General features: G+C 42.7%; 1 protein-coding gene across 1 annotated transcript; it reads left to right on the top strand.

Annotated features, from left to right (window-relative positions):
- Positions 1–299: 299 nt before the first annotated feature.
- LOC148830811 (uncharacterized) lies at positions 300–9,327 on the top strand. The gene is made up of 7 exons (XM_088919979.1): positions 300–336; positions 1,117–1,446; positions 2,342–2,452; positions 4,379–4,447; positions 7,064–7,165; positions 8,622–8,665; positions 9,136–9,327. The coding sequence occupies exons 1-7, from the start codon at positions 300–302 to the stop codon at positions 9,325–9,327; spliced, it is 885 nt and encodes a 294-aa protein (XP_088776105.1).
- The last annotated feature ends 4,997 nt before the right edge of the window (positions 9,328–14,324 follow it).

The following is a 14,324-nucleotide window of genomic DNA, read 5'->3' as shown; positions in this document are numbered from 1 at the left end:
TTAACAAAAGATATTTCAGATAAAGATACCAGGTCCTAATTGTTAGCAAATTGTAAATGAAATGACATTGGAAACAGAAATCAGAATATGGACAAGCAGTGCCTGTGTGCACAACTGTCTGCCTGTTCAGTAGCTCTGGCTGTGAGCTCCTTGACCAGCTTCTCTGAGTGAGACCATGTGAGACACGTCAGTGTCTAGTCTATTAAAGAAGAATGAGGTCATTTCCTAGCCTTGAACTGAAAGGAAGCTCTACTCTGACCCAGCAGACCTGAGGAGACTCTGATGCTGAACAGCTGAACATGAAATCCTCTCTTCACGTACTCACTCTCTTCACAGGTGAGTCTCATTGCTCTGTTGCATCAGTGGACACATGTAATGACTCAACTGTCCAATAAAGATTTAAAGAGAAATAATAGAACTAACGAAGAAAGGCCAACAATAGCTTAACTCTGAAACAGTCTTGAAAACAGTAAATTACTGGCAGCAGTAAGATGAGCTTTCCTCTGCCTGCAGTGCTTATTTGTTCAGTAATGATGTATAACTCTGCCAACATGTAGGAAACACTCAACACACGAGAGCATTCTACCTTCTCCTTTATCTTTTAGTGGGTACCGTTTAGAAATGGATTATGACAGGACAAAAAGAAACCCAAAAAGTTAAAGGATTTAAGTATTTAATTTATAATTTATCTAAAATGTAAGTTATAAAATGATAGATTGCTGAAAAGTTAATGGCTTATTACCTACTTGACTAGACATCAGTGAACTATGTGCAACCCTTTAAAAGAAATCTCACAGAGATGGATCAGACAGAGAGAGATCATTCCATACAGGCTGTGAAAGAGAACAGGAAATAGATTCCATGGGATCTGTAGCCTCTTTACACGCTTTCTTAAAAACTGTGCAACAGTACACTGTCCCACAACGTTTCTGTTCTGAACTCTGGGTATATTTACGAATTCAGCATTTGTTGTTCTATATTTGGAATCGAGATGGATGTATTTTATGTTATTATGAGGAAAAGGCACAAATGACTGGTATTGCTTTTTGCGTTGATCAAAATGAATGTGTTCTTCTGTGACAAGAGGACCTGACCGATTATATTTTCCTTGTCAAGTTCTAGGCTGTGTGATGTCAGCAGAGAGGAGAGTGAGTGGATCTGAAGGAGGAAGTGAGGAGATTCAGTGCCGCTATCCAGATGGGTATCAGTACAAGAAGAAGTACTGGTGTCGGCATCCCTGTGGGAATAAGGATGTTCTCATTAAAACTGGCAAGATAGACACTGTGGTCACTGTGGGGAGATTCTCTCTCTATGACCACATCTCATTCAGGACCTTCACTGTGACCATGAGCAGACTGACCCTGCAGGACACTGGGGTGTATTACTGTGGACTGGAGCAATGGGGGACTGACAGACTCTCAAAAATACATCTGAGAGTCAGGAAAGGCAAGTCATCATGTGCAGTCTCAAGCGATTTCTTTATTTGTAAAGTCAGTTGTTGTATTTCTGTCATGTAATAAACACACAATAGGGTTCTTACTGTACTGTTGACTCCTAGTGAAGAGAGCTCAGCTGGAGACCACAGTCACAGGACAAGATTTAAGCACTTTTCCACATTTTCACAAATGTGCTTCAATGTCTTTTGCTTTCAGGAGTTAACACTGCATTAGAAAAGTCAAGATGATTTTACACAGTTTACAACTGATCTGAAAGCACATAAAAGGGCACACTGCAAATGAACTCAAGGTCTAAATAAAGGTTATGAATAGGTGGGGAGGCCTTTTGGCTTATCTTGCTCATTTCCTTGCTAGTGGGTCATTAATCAGAAACTGCAGGACCCTGAGCACAGTCCAGCAGGACACACACAACAGTAACTTGCCTTCCAGGAAATTCTCCTTGTTGTTGAATTACAAATGAGGTATGCATGTTTAAGTAAATATTTTAATTAGAACTTGAATGTATCAGAATGAAACGATGATAGAATTTAAATATCAGCACAAACTGCAAAGAAAAGACCAAAATATCCCAGGTTCCCAGTCCTGGTTATATAGGCCACCCATCCCCTTGAAAGCTCTGTTACACAATAGAACCCTTAATTGATTTAATTAAAATCTTACTTTGAGCTGATTTCAACTCTCAGACATGGTGACAGTTACCTTTTAACTGTTGTATTTCACTAGTAACAAAATTCTAAGCTTCTGAGTTAGCAAAAAAAAAATTCTTGCAAATGTTCCAAACATGCAGCTTTAGATAATTGAAGGCTTGAATGAACTAAGTATTGTTGGGGATGGGGAAACCCTGGTCTGGACTCCCACTCTGATGCCTCCGTCTGTCTCCTCAGCTCCTACAGTCCCCACAGTGACCCCCTCAGCTCCAGGGACTGTGACACAGGAGGTCACTGCCACAGCGCTGACAGCCAGCTCCAGCCAGGACACAGTCAGCAGCACCACAGGTCTGTCTGACACATCTGACTATTTCCTGTTCCTCTTTGCTTTAAATTCTTCAGTTTATGCAAACTTAATCAGATATTGGAATCTAATTCATGTCCAAAACATGTTGAATAAATTTTGTTTGCTGCTCAATGATTTTTTTTTCAGAAGACAACGCTTTCATGAAACCCACTTTTTACAGTTTTTCAGAATCATTTACATTATCTGAAATTGTACTCCATGTACTCAAAACTATAAACGCAAAAGGCAAAACCCACACCCAGCTGGGCAAATCAAAGAAGTCTCACACAAAATGAATATTTTTTTGTATTTTATACAAGAGGCAAACACACCCCATAAATAAATAGACCCTACAGAGTACTTCCTAAACTAGTTTAAAAAAAGACAAAATTAGCTTTTACAGTATTGCAAGTACAAAATCTGTAGAGGCAACAGTATACTACTGTAATGTGTAAACCATATTATATACAAAACACACAGAAACAGATGACATTCACAAACAAACAAAGGCAGCACAAGCTGCACCAGTTCTGTACAGTACACAACACTACTTGTATGGCAATCTTTGCTGTAAGAATTATACAGAAACAAACAAAAAGAAAGTTTATGCTGTCCCAGCCTCCTGCCTCTGACCTGGGTTAGGCCAGAGGTTTTTGTTAACTTGCCAGGCAGTAGGTGAAGTGAGTCCTGATATGGCTCATCCATGCCTGGTCATTCTCATCCAGCGCTGGCAGGACTCTTCAGCCATGTCCTCACAAGCCACATGGCCTGTAGAAGATATTCTCGCTCATAGGGATTTCAGTCATATACCTTCCACCTCCATGCCGAGAAAAATTCCTCTATGGGCTTTAGGAATGGGGAATATGGGGGAAAACTGGGGGTTATCAAGAAACCAGTTGCAGACTAGAACAGCTCAGTTGAGGCTGACATTGATTACAATGTACACGAGCTGCTCTGGCTTACCTGGCTGTTGGGGTATAATAATAACATCACTTTATTAACCCTATACAATTTCTTGCATTAAGAATTTGTCTTTTCACATACCCTAGCTTGCTCTCCATGAGACACACAGACAGGGAGAGAGCCTGGGGTCAGAGTGCAGGGTCAGCCATTGTACAGCACCCCTGGAGCAGTTGGGGTTAAGGGCCTTGCTCATGGGCCCAACAGAGTCTTCTGCAGGCTGTGGGATTTGAACCAGCAACCTTCTAACCACAAGCACAGATCCTTAGCCACAGAGCCACCGCTCCGCTTGAGTGTTCCAGCGATTGTGAAGAAAAGGGATTAGATGGGCAGTGTTGTAGGGAACTGGGGTGGCATGACGGTGGAGCCCCCCATGCGGACTGATTGCTGCACACAGTGGACTGTTTCCCCTGCGCTGGCCAGGAACCTGCACAAAGGCCTGCTGGCCAATCATATTTCTTCCGCCTCTCCTCCACTTTGTCGGGATGAACCCAGCCTCATCATTGGAGATGAATTCTCCTGGGGTTTCACTTGCATCAAGTTCAAATAGTCTCTAAAAATACAATAGAGGTATCAGTCACAGACTGCTGAAAATTGTACAGTAATGTTATAGTATAAAATAAGTTGCACCGATCTCAATGAACAATTAAGGATTTCTGTGTTTTCATATGCAGGATTGAGTGCTGTTGATTGATGATCAGAGATCATTGTTTTGAATGACAGTGCTTTCCACATGGATTCTTTGATGACAATTGTGCTCAATGAGAGGACATGCACACAGTGTTTTGCAAAAAGGTCCTAAAATGTAATTTGTGCATAAAACAAGTGAACTGCGCTGAGAATTTTCTTGGAAAAGTATTTCTTTTGAGACATGTACTTTCAGTTTTGTCAACTTGGTTTCAGTTTGTAAATGATTGTACAAAACATGTTAAAAGGTCACACCAAACTTATTTCTCATCATTTTTAAGGCAAAGGAAACGAGTCCCTTAGTACATCACCACCAGACCACACAACCAGCCTGAAAGAAGACCGCAAAGGTGAGTTTTTAGTTTAGTTTTATTCCCATTAAGTTCTGACAGAGACATGTTTTATTTTGTATACAATAAGTATTGGGGGCACGGAAGTGGTTAGAATTCCTGCCTTGCTTGGCTGGGGCCCTGGGTTCAAATCCTGGGGTGCTATCTGTGTGGAGTTTGTATGTTCTCCCTTTGTTCGTGGGTGTTTCCTCCGGGTGCTCCAGCTTCTTCCCGCAGTCTAAAGACGTTGGTAGTTAAATGGCTTCTGGGAAATTTGGCCCTGGTGTGAGTGTGTGCATGTTTGTGTCTGTGTGTGTCCTATGATGGACTGGTGTCCCATTCAGGGTGTGTCCTTCCTTTTGCCTGTTGGGACAGGATTAGGCTTCCCTGTTGGATAAAACAATGAATGTATGGAATAGTCTTGCACTGCTATGACACATCACAAAAGATAATGACTCTTGATTTGATTCCCTAATATATGTATTAAACTAGTAAACCATCGTATCAACCTGACAGTAATACAACTTTAAGAATACTTTCCTACCTGAAACAAATTGGAATGATTATCATGCTGAGGGCTGGTTGTTTCTGCAGTCATTTTCAAACTGGAAACTGAGTATCAATTCAGTTAAACTCCCACTGTCTGTGCTTTCCCCCTTCTTTCAATAAACAAAAAATATCCAAGTAGAGTCCTTCTTTTATTGGGTAAGACTTCAACCTCTTGTGGAAGATAAGTCAGCCTCATCTTTTATTGCCGCACTACATTTATTTCTGTGTTTCTAAGAAAGAGATTTGGTGGTCAGAAACACACAAGTATTGACACATGCTAAAGCTGAGGGTTTGTATGCCACATCTGAACAACAGGAAATGTAGTCCAGGTCAGCCCAGCCACTGTGGTGATATGTTTTTAACCGAGTGGCTTTTCAAATATAACATTTCTGCCTCTCTGCCCTTTTGCTTCCATTTCTACCCATATCAATATGCCTTTGTTCTTATTCAGTATCTAGCTTGGCAACAAAGGTTGATAAAAATATAATTAATGAGCAATTTGTGCTATTCTCCTCTTGAAAGGTAGGAGAAGAGAGAAGACAGCCTGAATGAGAGGAGACTAGCACTGGGAAAAGTTACTTTTACAAAGCTACCCATTACAGTTACATGTTACTTGTGTAAGCGATTACTTTTTTAAATTAACAAGAAACTGGGAGACCAGAATTGTAAAAGCACATCACTTACTGTGGAGTGCGTGTTACCATGTAAAGCAAACCTTGAGCTTTTAAAAGCATTTTCCAACTTCCACACAAATTCCACACAGACAGCACCCCAGGAATTGAATCCTATTGTGATGCCACTGTGGGCACGAGCAGGTGCATCCATCACTCCAGACACACCCCTCACAGCCTGTTGGGAAACTTTGTCGCTCTCTTTTTCTCCTTTACATGCACTCTCCTCCAAGAGTGATGATGAACATGTTAGAGCGACCGGGACAGGTGGCACGCACATTTGGGAATCATCTACAGCACTGTCCTACTGTATATGATCTCCTCCAAGATCATTCCTCAGGTCCCTCGCAGCACAGAGCCCAAGCTCGACAATTTCTCCCACAACTCTTGCCCTGTGGGAGTAGCGGAGGAAAGCCCTCGACTGGTTCGATCCACTTTGGCTGGACCTGCTCTACTGCCTTCGCCTTAACAGCAGGTCGACATGGCAATGACCGGGGCTGCTTCTCTTCCCGACCTTCCCTGCAGATCAATGACACTGTCACTCTACAATGACTACTGGTTTTAACCCTGCACCAGTCAAGCCACAGACGTGCAGTTCCACCTCCAGCTCTCCCTGACGTCTCACACCCTCGTTACACAGCTGAGCCTCCACCGCCTCACATTCACACTCAGACTCCAATACACTCTCGCCTTAAACCCACACAGTCTCTCTCGTGTTCTGGCTTTGCGCTCACAGCTTCCGGCGTACCTTTTCTGCTCTCTCACTAGGAGCTGCCAACTCCTTCACTAGCACAACCGCCAGGAGAGCTCTTTCCTTAACTCGACGCTTCAACATCTCTGTGGGTGAGGGCTCCTCTACTGCGCCCTGCTCTCTGGCAACCTCACTAACAATTGACACTGCGCTATTGCCCACACTAATCTCACATAAACTCTAACTCCCACTGGGCAGCCCTGTTCTCACTCTCAAAACAGGCCTCCAGCCCTTTCACTCTCCCCTCTCTCATTTGCACAGTCACCTCTGGAGCTTCTGGGATTCCTGCACTGTTCCTAACACACAGTTTTTCCCATAACTCCACAGTCATTCACATAGCTCTCTCCCCTTATCGGGGTTTTCTACAGCTGTAGCCATTAGTCTGCTCTCTCTGTCTCTCCCTCACGCTAGCAGTGTCTCAGAGTCATTGCTAACTGTACTTCAGCCCAGCCCTCTCACCACTGGGCCTCAGGAAATTGGAGAGATCCCGTCTGTTCTTGTCAGCTGCTAGCACAGGAGTGAGGTCCTAGCTTTGTCACCTCTCTGGAAGTAGCCCGCTTATTCTTGAAGGCTGAGTCTCAGTCAGGTGAATAGAGTTTACACATGACAGCAATCATATTTTTGCAAACCATGTGATTTATAAGCACAGTGTGTGTTTTTCAGTAGACACCCACATCGTGACTGGGGCAGTCCTCGCAGTGATAGCCTGTGGGCTCCTGGTGGCAGCTGTCATTCTCTTCACACAGAGGAGAGCCATACGCTCCCTGGGTAAGTCTCCTCCAGCTGGCCCATCAGTGAAGCTCAGCAGAGCACTGCTGCCCAGGGCCGGGCTGTGCTGGACAGAGCTGCAGCAGAGCTGCTCTCTCCAGACTCAGTAGCCTGTGACTGACCCCTCCTCTGTGACTGTGAGCTGCTGCAGTGAAGCTGTCACTGGACAGACAGGACACCTGCTGATGCTGATGACTGGATCGGGTGTGTTGAAACACAGGCTGCAGTGGAGAGGGCCAGTCACGCCACAACACGGGCAAGGTTGGGGACATTCTTATATTACGATTTGTACTAAAGAATTGAAAATTACCATCCATTCATCTGTTGCAATTTACAAATCCAGTTCAAGATTTGATGAGATAGTTATATGATAATATGTTAATGATCAGCCTCCTGTTCAGCTATTTCCACTGGGACACTTATTAAATGCAGACTTGCCATTACAGTATATTTTGACCTAAATGCATTTCCTAATTATCCAGATGTGTCCCTGTGATTATTTGATTAACTTTGCCAGTATGTGTCAGCATTTTGCATCACATTCCCTTGTGAGTAAAGAGTTTGAGTTCCTTTAGAGCAAGAATATCCCTGTTGTGTCTTTCCTTGGACTGTAGCAGCTAAATTATATTCTAAAATAAAGTCTTACTAATACATTATATATTTCAGCATAACTGCCCCTTAAGCAGTTAAATCAGTTTAACAAACACACTGTTATTTCAGTAAATGCTGAAGTAGTTTCTGAAGAGGATATTTGCAATGGGCACTCTACAGAGCTTTGTGGTTAGCCACATGCCTCACAGACCTGAAAGGCAACAGCGCTGTCAATATCCTATCGATGTGCAATCTGGTGCGTCTGCAGAAACCTTAATCCTCACTGACTGATGATTGTTCACAAGAGTCTCAGACAGTCTGGGTGAGAGGAGGAATTTTACACAAAATAAACACAAAATAAATGACACAAAATAAAATGTCAAAAATGGCTACAGGCTGTGGTGTGGACAGTCTATCACTCCGCTCACAAAACTTTCCCCTGCTGTTTATTACAGAGTTGAAAAATAGGGTCTGGTGAATTTTATATCCATATGACATTTCAAGAGTCAACACCCATCATATTAGTTCCAAGCATAACTGTTGCACTTACAGAAGAACTTAACAGGGTATGCTGACTCTGGTGAGATTTTTAGAATCCACAGTGATTGTCAGCCAGAGTAAAAGTGTTGCTGTCTGCTGTTGAATAAATGTTCTGTCGGTCCCGGTCATCTGTGGATCACAGACATAGCCCAGCTGCATGTACTAATGCAAAACAGCTCTAGTAATTCCGCCTCTTGTGTATTTTTATTATTGAATCTGCAGTACAAGCATTTATATCCCAGCCGCAAATTCATTTATTGAAACCAAGCTACATTATTTAAAACTTTGCTTTTAAACATTAACCACCAACTTTGTTTTGCACTAGATAAGAAACCCACTGTTGGGAACGGACCTACAGGCACAGAACAGGTAAACTGAATCTCCTCTCCATGTGTCTTACGCAGCGCTGGGCATGTATTGCCTTATAGCCTGATGTGACAGGGCAGCGCCCCTGCTTTCCCTCGAGCTGAGTGGCTACATCCTGTGCACAGCTCATTCTGGAGTGAGCGGTTGTAAAAGCAGGAAGAGACACCTCTGTTTCTATGGAAACTGCCATAATGTTGTCAACACCGTTGGTAGTGTTGATCAAAAGATAGAAATAACCCCTAAAATAAAGTGAAAGGAGGACACAGGTGTAGACTAATAAACCATATAGGAGGAAGAATGTTAGCTGCTCACAACTACGAACCTAAAATGCGTAAGAATGACTGTGGACTGCAGTTGTCCTTTGTTTCTCTAAATCTAGAAATGTCTGTTCCAAGTTTGGCCTAAGGCCCAAGTTTGGCCTGTCTAGGGTCTGGTCTGTTACTGTAAGTTAACGGTATCCTCTTCTGACGCAGGCTGAAGATGTTGCGCCAGGAGTTTGTTACGAGGAGATTGGTGCAGGAGTTCCCAGGCTCAATGTGTTCAGTGTTTATTACCTTCAGGAGCAGGAGAACCAGCAGGTCTACTCCACAGCACAGCTCCCTGGGCCTCTGTCCACACCAGAGTCCTGTGGGGTCTACTCTCTGGCAGCCAGCCCTCTGAGCTGAGTACGCACTTGCTTAGAGGTGAGTACAGTGATCTCACTTTGAAATCCCAGACACTACTGCTGCCCCTCAGACTGGGTTCATTCTCTAAAGTGTACAGTGGCCGCACACATTACTAGCCTGTGACTTTCACAGGAAACAATAGTCTGTACTGGGATGTGTTTGAATCCATATCCTAAAGAGATGATGACCATCTTGGTGCAGGATGCAGGTGAAACAGACTGTAGGACATAAAATTAAAACCCAAGATGAAGTGCACTGAGATACGATGATTAATCTCCCGTCTAAATTTTAGCCATGGAAATTCTAAGCTTATTTATATCCCGTATATGTTATAGGTTCTTTACTTGTTACAGTCGATTACTCGTCTAATAATGGCAACCACATTAAAACAAAGACAAAGGGAAAGAACAGTGTGGTATTCTGGGATGCAAGTAAAACTGCAAAGATATGTCCATATTTAAGGCTATAAAAAGCTTAAAGTTGCAAATGAGAGGCCATGCGGCCCATCTCGTTAGTTTGGTTTTTCAGTAGCTGATTAATCCAAGGATCTCACCCAGACAGTTCTATAAAGAAGCCAGAGAATTGGCTTCAACATCATGGCTGGGCAGCTTGTTCCACACTCCCACATCCCTCTGAGGAAAGATCTGCCTCTTGTTATCTGTTTTCATTTAGCCTGTCAGCGTAGGACATTCCTTCAAGCACAAGATTGTGTCTGCCTGTTGTTTGTTAACATGTTGTTTGTTCCACAAGAGGAAGATCCGTGATTGACCGGGCTGCGGTGACAGGGTCCCGGCTGAAGTACTGAAGCACAGCTGGCCGGTCAGCAGCCTCAAACACCAGCCATTACCAGCTTATACCATCTGGTGGAGATTGTAAAAGCAAGAAACTTAAATTGGACATCAGCAAGACTCTCCGCTCCGTCTGACCTGAAGTTCTGTGTTTTAATATACGGATGGCAGCGCAGCAGAATATGTTAGCTGCAGTGTGCAGTGTTAGGAATTGAGATTTCAATTTCTTGGAAGAAAGCTCATAACTATAGAAATCTCGAATACCTGTAACCAAGTAACGCTGAAAATCATTGAGATTCTTAAGCAAAGCACAGTCACAGCGGTAATAAGGGCAGGAAAACCATCTTGCATATTTAACCCCACATCAATGGTTTTCAATGCTTCCACATATACTTGTGCTGATAAAACAGCAATCTTCAGAATGAAAGAAAAGGGAGCTATGTCAAAACCCTTTCGATCTTTTTTACATTAAAGGTTAATGACTTTTTTCTCTCGGACATAAAACTCTGAAAGCAGCTTCTACACTTGAATGAACTGCAGCATGAGTTGATCAGCACCCAGACCAACACCCAGATACAATATGTTGGAAATCAATGTGAATCCTTCTACGTGGAGTTTGCATGTTTTCTTTGTGCTCACAATGGTTTTCACTCGATGCTCCTTTTTCCTCTCTCCCCCCCAATTAATCACTGAGACTAAATGCCTGCGGGCTTGTGTGTATGCACCAAGGTTGCAATGACACCCTAATCAAGAAATAGTCTCACCGTGTGCCCTGTGCGTCCAGGATAGGTTTTAGTTAGCTGCAGCCTCAGCAGGGATAAATGGCTTTCTAATATTGTGCAAATAAAGCCAAGTGTGTGACCACAGTGGACCATCATGCCATAGAAAGCCACTATTAGCATCAACCATCTGTCTGTTAAATGCCTGTGTTAGGAGAGAATTAGCCACTGGGTCAATGTACAGTAGCTCAACTTGTGTATAAAAAATATCTAAAATATATGTACAAGGTTTGTTTTTGTAAAGTGAGACACATCAGTTTTTCATGAAAAATTAAAAGCATTCTTGCAAACAGTGCAGAACGGTTTCAGAAGTATTTATTTCAAATGCTCTAATAATAATTCCTTACAGTTACAGAAACCTCTCAGATGATTAAGACAATGAAAATACTTTTTTAAATGGTTGAATGCACAAACACATCTGTGGAAAATGCAGAGTTTATCTGAATAAACTTTTTGTTCCATTGGAGAGGAGAAAATGTTGGTAATTTATTTCAGGATTGTAACAATGCAGTGTTTTTTATCCATGCATTATTTATTTTATTATTATTTTAAAAAGATCGTAATGATCGACCTTATTTTATATAACAGCTTTAGAAGAAGCATCTAAAAGTGGTTTACAGAACCACTTTTAGAGTATAAGTGTAAAAGTTTAAAAAGCATTAAAGAGAGAATTTTAGTTATCGTTTATTTTCAGATGCTTATTTTCTTGTGCGATGGTTTCTACTGTCAAACCTCAAGCATTCAGTAGTCATTCTGCTAGTCTGCTCAACCACAGCCTGTCTTTAAACCACAGTTTTCACAACACTGTTCGCAGGAAGTACACATGTTGTGATGTCATGCCTCATTCTAAGTATGGGACAGCAGTTGGGAGTCCAGGCTCCAGTCCAAGGGGCTCATGGGTTCTAACCCCAGAGGAATACAACTGTCCATGTCTCAATTTGGTCCAGTCAGATTGTCTCTACGTACTTATACACTCAACGTTGTTCTGTGTGAATGGGGACAATATATTTTAAATGTTCTTGATTGACTCATGTGCTTAAATTAAATATCTGTTTGCTACTGGACCACCAAGGGCAGCATAACTGACCTTGATTATGTACCCATGTCAGACACTTCCTAAGTGTAGATCAACAAAAGCTCACCAGAACTGGTCATCAACATTACAGTCAAAGTATTCTTCACAAGTAAACTTTGTAACTCACTCTGCAGTTGCAGTTGAAACACATTTTGAGAAGCTAACAGCACTCAGACTTTCCTGTGCTTTAGAGGTCAGGGAAGGGGAGCATGCTGGTCTCTCAGGAAGGCCTTTCATCATAAACTTGATTCAAAACGTCACTGAATTGTTCTGTGACTTGCATCCCGGATCAGACCTCAATACTGATGTGTCTTTGTCTGTCCAGCAATAACAGTGTCCACCTCCATGCCTGTGACTGTTCCAATGGACGTTACTGAGACAGCAGCCATGGACAGTTCCACCCAGTCAGCCGGAGGTGAGTGGAAAGAGGTGTCTGTGAGGATCTGCAGATGAGAGGGGACTTTGTCAGAGGTACAGGCCCACAGTTCCTTCTTTGTGTTGTGGGTGTATTGTGCACCAGCCCAAGACACGCTGTGGGGCTTTACTCTCATAAAACTCCTGTTGATCTTACTGTCTGGATCCAGTGCAGTAGAGAAGATAAAGCCTAAATTCAGCCTCAGAAATGAAAGAGAGATAATCCAGATTTAAGACTTTACGGACAGACTCCACAAGGGCAGGGCTCCTTCTGGGGAAAAACAAACAGTCTGAGAAGTACAATACTTCAGCTGCAGGGAGGTATCAGCCAAAGCACAAAGAGGAAACAAGGAAGAAAGAGAGAGTCTCTGTCATGTTTAATACTGTTCAGATAGCCTCAAGAAAGAAAACAATGCTAACTACTTTGCTGACAGTTCACGAAAGAATACAGTTTGTCTGCATCCTATCATCCTCCTTGCTGTGCACATTTCTACAAAGATAGACAAAAAAATGACAGCAGTTCCTTTGATACATCTTTCTCAGAATCATCAGGTCTTTGACTCTCAAAACCACACACAGCAACATCATCATTAATCAGCTACTTATAGCTTTTACAGACACTGTCATCCTCTACTGTAAATGAGTTTCTCAGTTCGGATGAACAGTCGTACATTGATTTTACTCAGACACACCTGAAGCTTAACAGTTACTGAAGTTTAACAACCAATGATCATCCCTCTTAACAAATTAGCAAATAACATTTTCAGTGTAGGGTTTTTAACCTGGTATTCTGGTTTACTTTCAGTCTTTGTGTAGTTCTGGTTGTAGGCTTAGCCTATCCTTTTCTGCGTGTTGTTTCAAAACTCCCAGTAGAGAATTTTCTGTACAGTTTATGAATACTTTTTGTTTTCCTTTTCTTTTATAAAAAGTACCGAGTCACGGACATTTGTTTTGCACTTCAGTTTGGTTTCCTGTGCAGTTTTAATGCCTTCTGACCCAGGAATGACCTCTGACTTACAGAAAGCTGATTCAGTCACAGTAGAAGTGATGACATAAAAGACTTAACATATTTTAGCATGAGTGTCACTGACTAATATGGAAATCACACCCATAAGGATCAAGTGAACTTGATCAGCAGCAGCGAATGTTGTGTTATTTGCAGGCCAGAATCTTCATAGTCCCCATGGAATTGTTGGCTCAGCTGTGACAAAAGCATGACCAAATTGCATTTAAAAGCAGAACTCCACAGCTCTGACTACAATAAGTTCTGCTGCGTGTTCTTTCCTTTCCTCTGACACGTGCCATTTCTGTGGTGATGAAGATCCAGTGAACGGCATTTTGTAATAACTTGTATATTTATTTATTAATGACATTTTCTACTCTACGATAGGGTAAAAGATTGGGAGTTGCACTTAAGTGGTGTCATTGATCAGAATCCCAGCGCAAGGAATAGGAGAGTCACAGAGAAGTCCGTAGAGACCTGAATGTAAGGGGATAGAGCACTCCGGAACAACCGAGGGAAAAACCAAAGGGAAAAAGGTGATAAATAAATAAGTTCTGGCTGACAGCAAGGGAAAAAAAGCCTAGATCACAACAGTCCAGGGAGAGGCCAGCTCACTGCATCTTGGGAGGAGAATGGAGGGTGACACAGCACAGCTCCAACCTTAAGCAAACCTGTCCGCCAAAGTCCACCGACCGAACTGAGGGAGCTTGGGCCACCAGGTGTCACTCTATTGGCTTCTGAGCGGATCGCTACGCTGGTCTGGGCTGGGCAACCCAGGGAAAAGGAGACTGCCCCGACCTGCATGCTAGATTGCCCGGTTAAACCGGCAGACTGAAGCACTTCTGACCCATCTTAAATACTGGGATCCTCCGGACAGCGCAGCCGCAGGCAGAGATTCCCAGACGCAGCTCAGGAGAACCAGAAGCCAGCAATCCAGC

This window comes from Atractosteus spatula, chromosome 7, assembly GCF_055471065.1.
Source record: "Atractosteus spatula isolate fAtrSpa1 chromosome 7, fAtrSpa1.hap1, whole genome shotgun sequence".
In the NCBI taxonomy this organism is placed as follows: Eukaryota; Metazoa; Chordata; class Actinopteri; order Semionotiformes; family Lepisosteidae; genus Atractosteus; species Atractosteus spatula.
This window is presented reverse-complemented; position numbering and strand designations above follow the sequence as displayed.

What these genes read in the sequence shown, in the direction of transcription:
- LOC148830811 (XM_088919979.1), top strand. Translation starts at nt 300, where the DNA reads ATGAAATCCTCTCTTCACGTACTCACTCTCTTCACAG. An exon ending in CCTGAAAGAAGACCGCAAAG is followed by an intron (nt 4,448 to 7,063) that starts GTGAGTTTTTAG and finishes GTTTTTCAGTAG; the next exon opens with ACACCCACATCGTGACTGGG. An exon ending in GAGAGCCATACGCTCCCTGG is followed by an intron (nt 7,166 to 8,621) that starts GTAAGTCTCCTC and finishes GTTTTGCACTAG; the next exon opens with ATAAGAAACCCACTGTTGGG.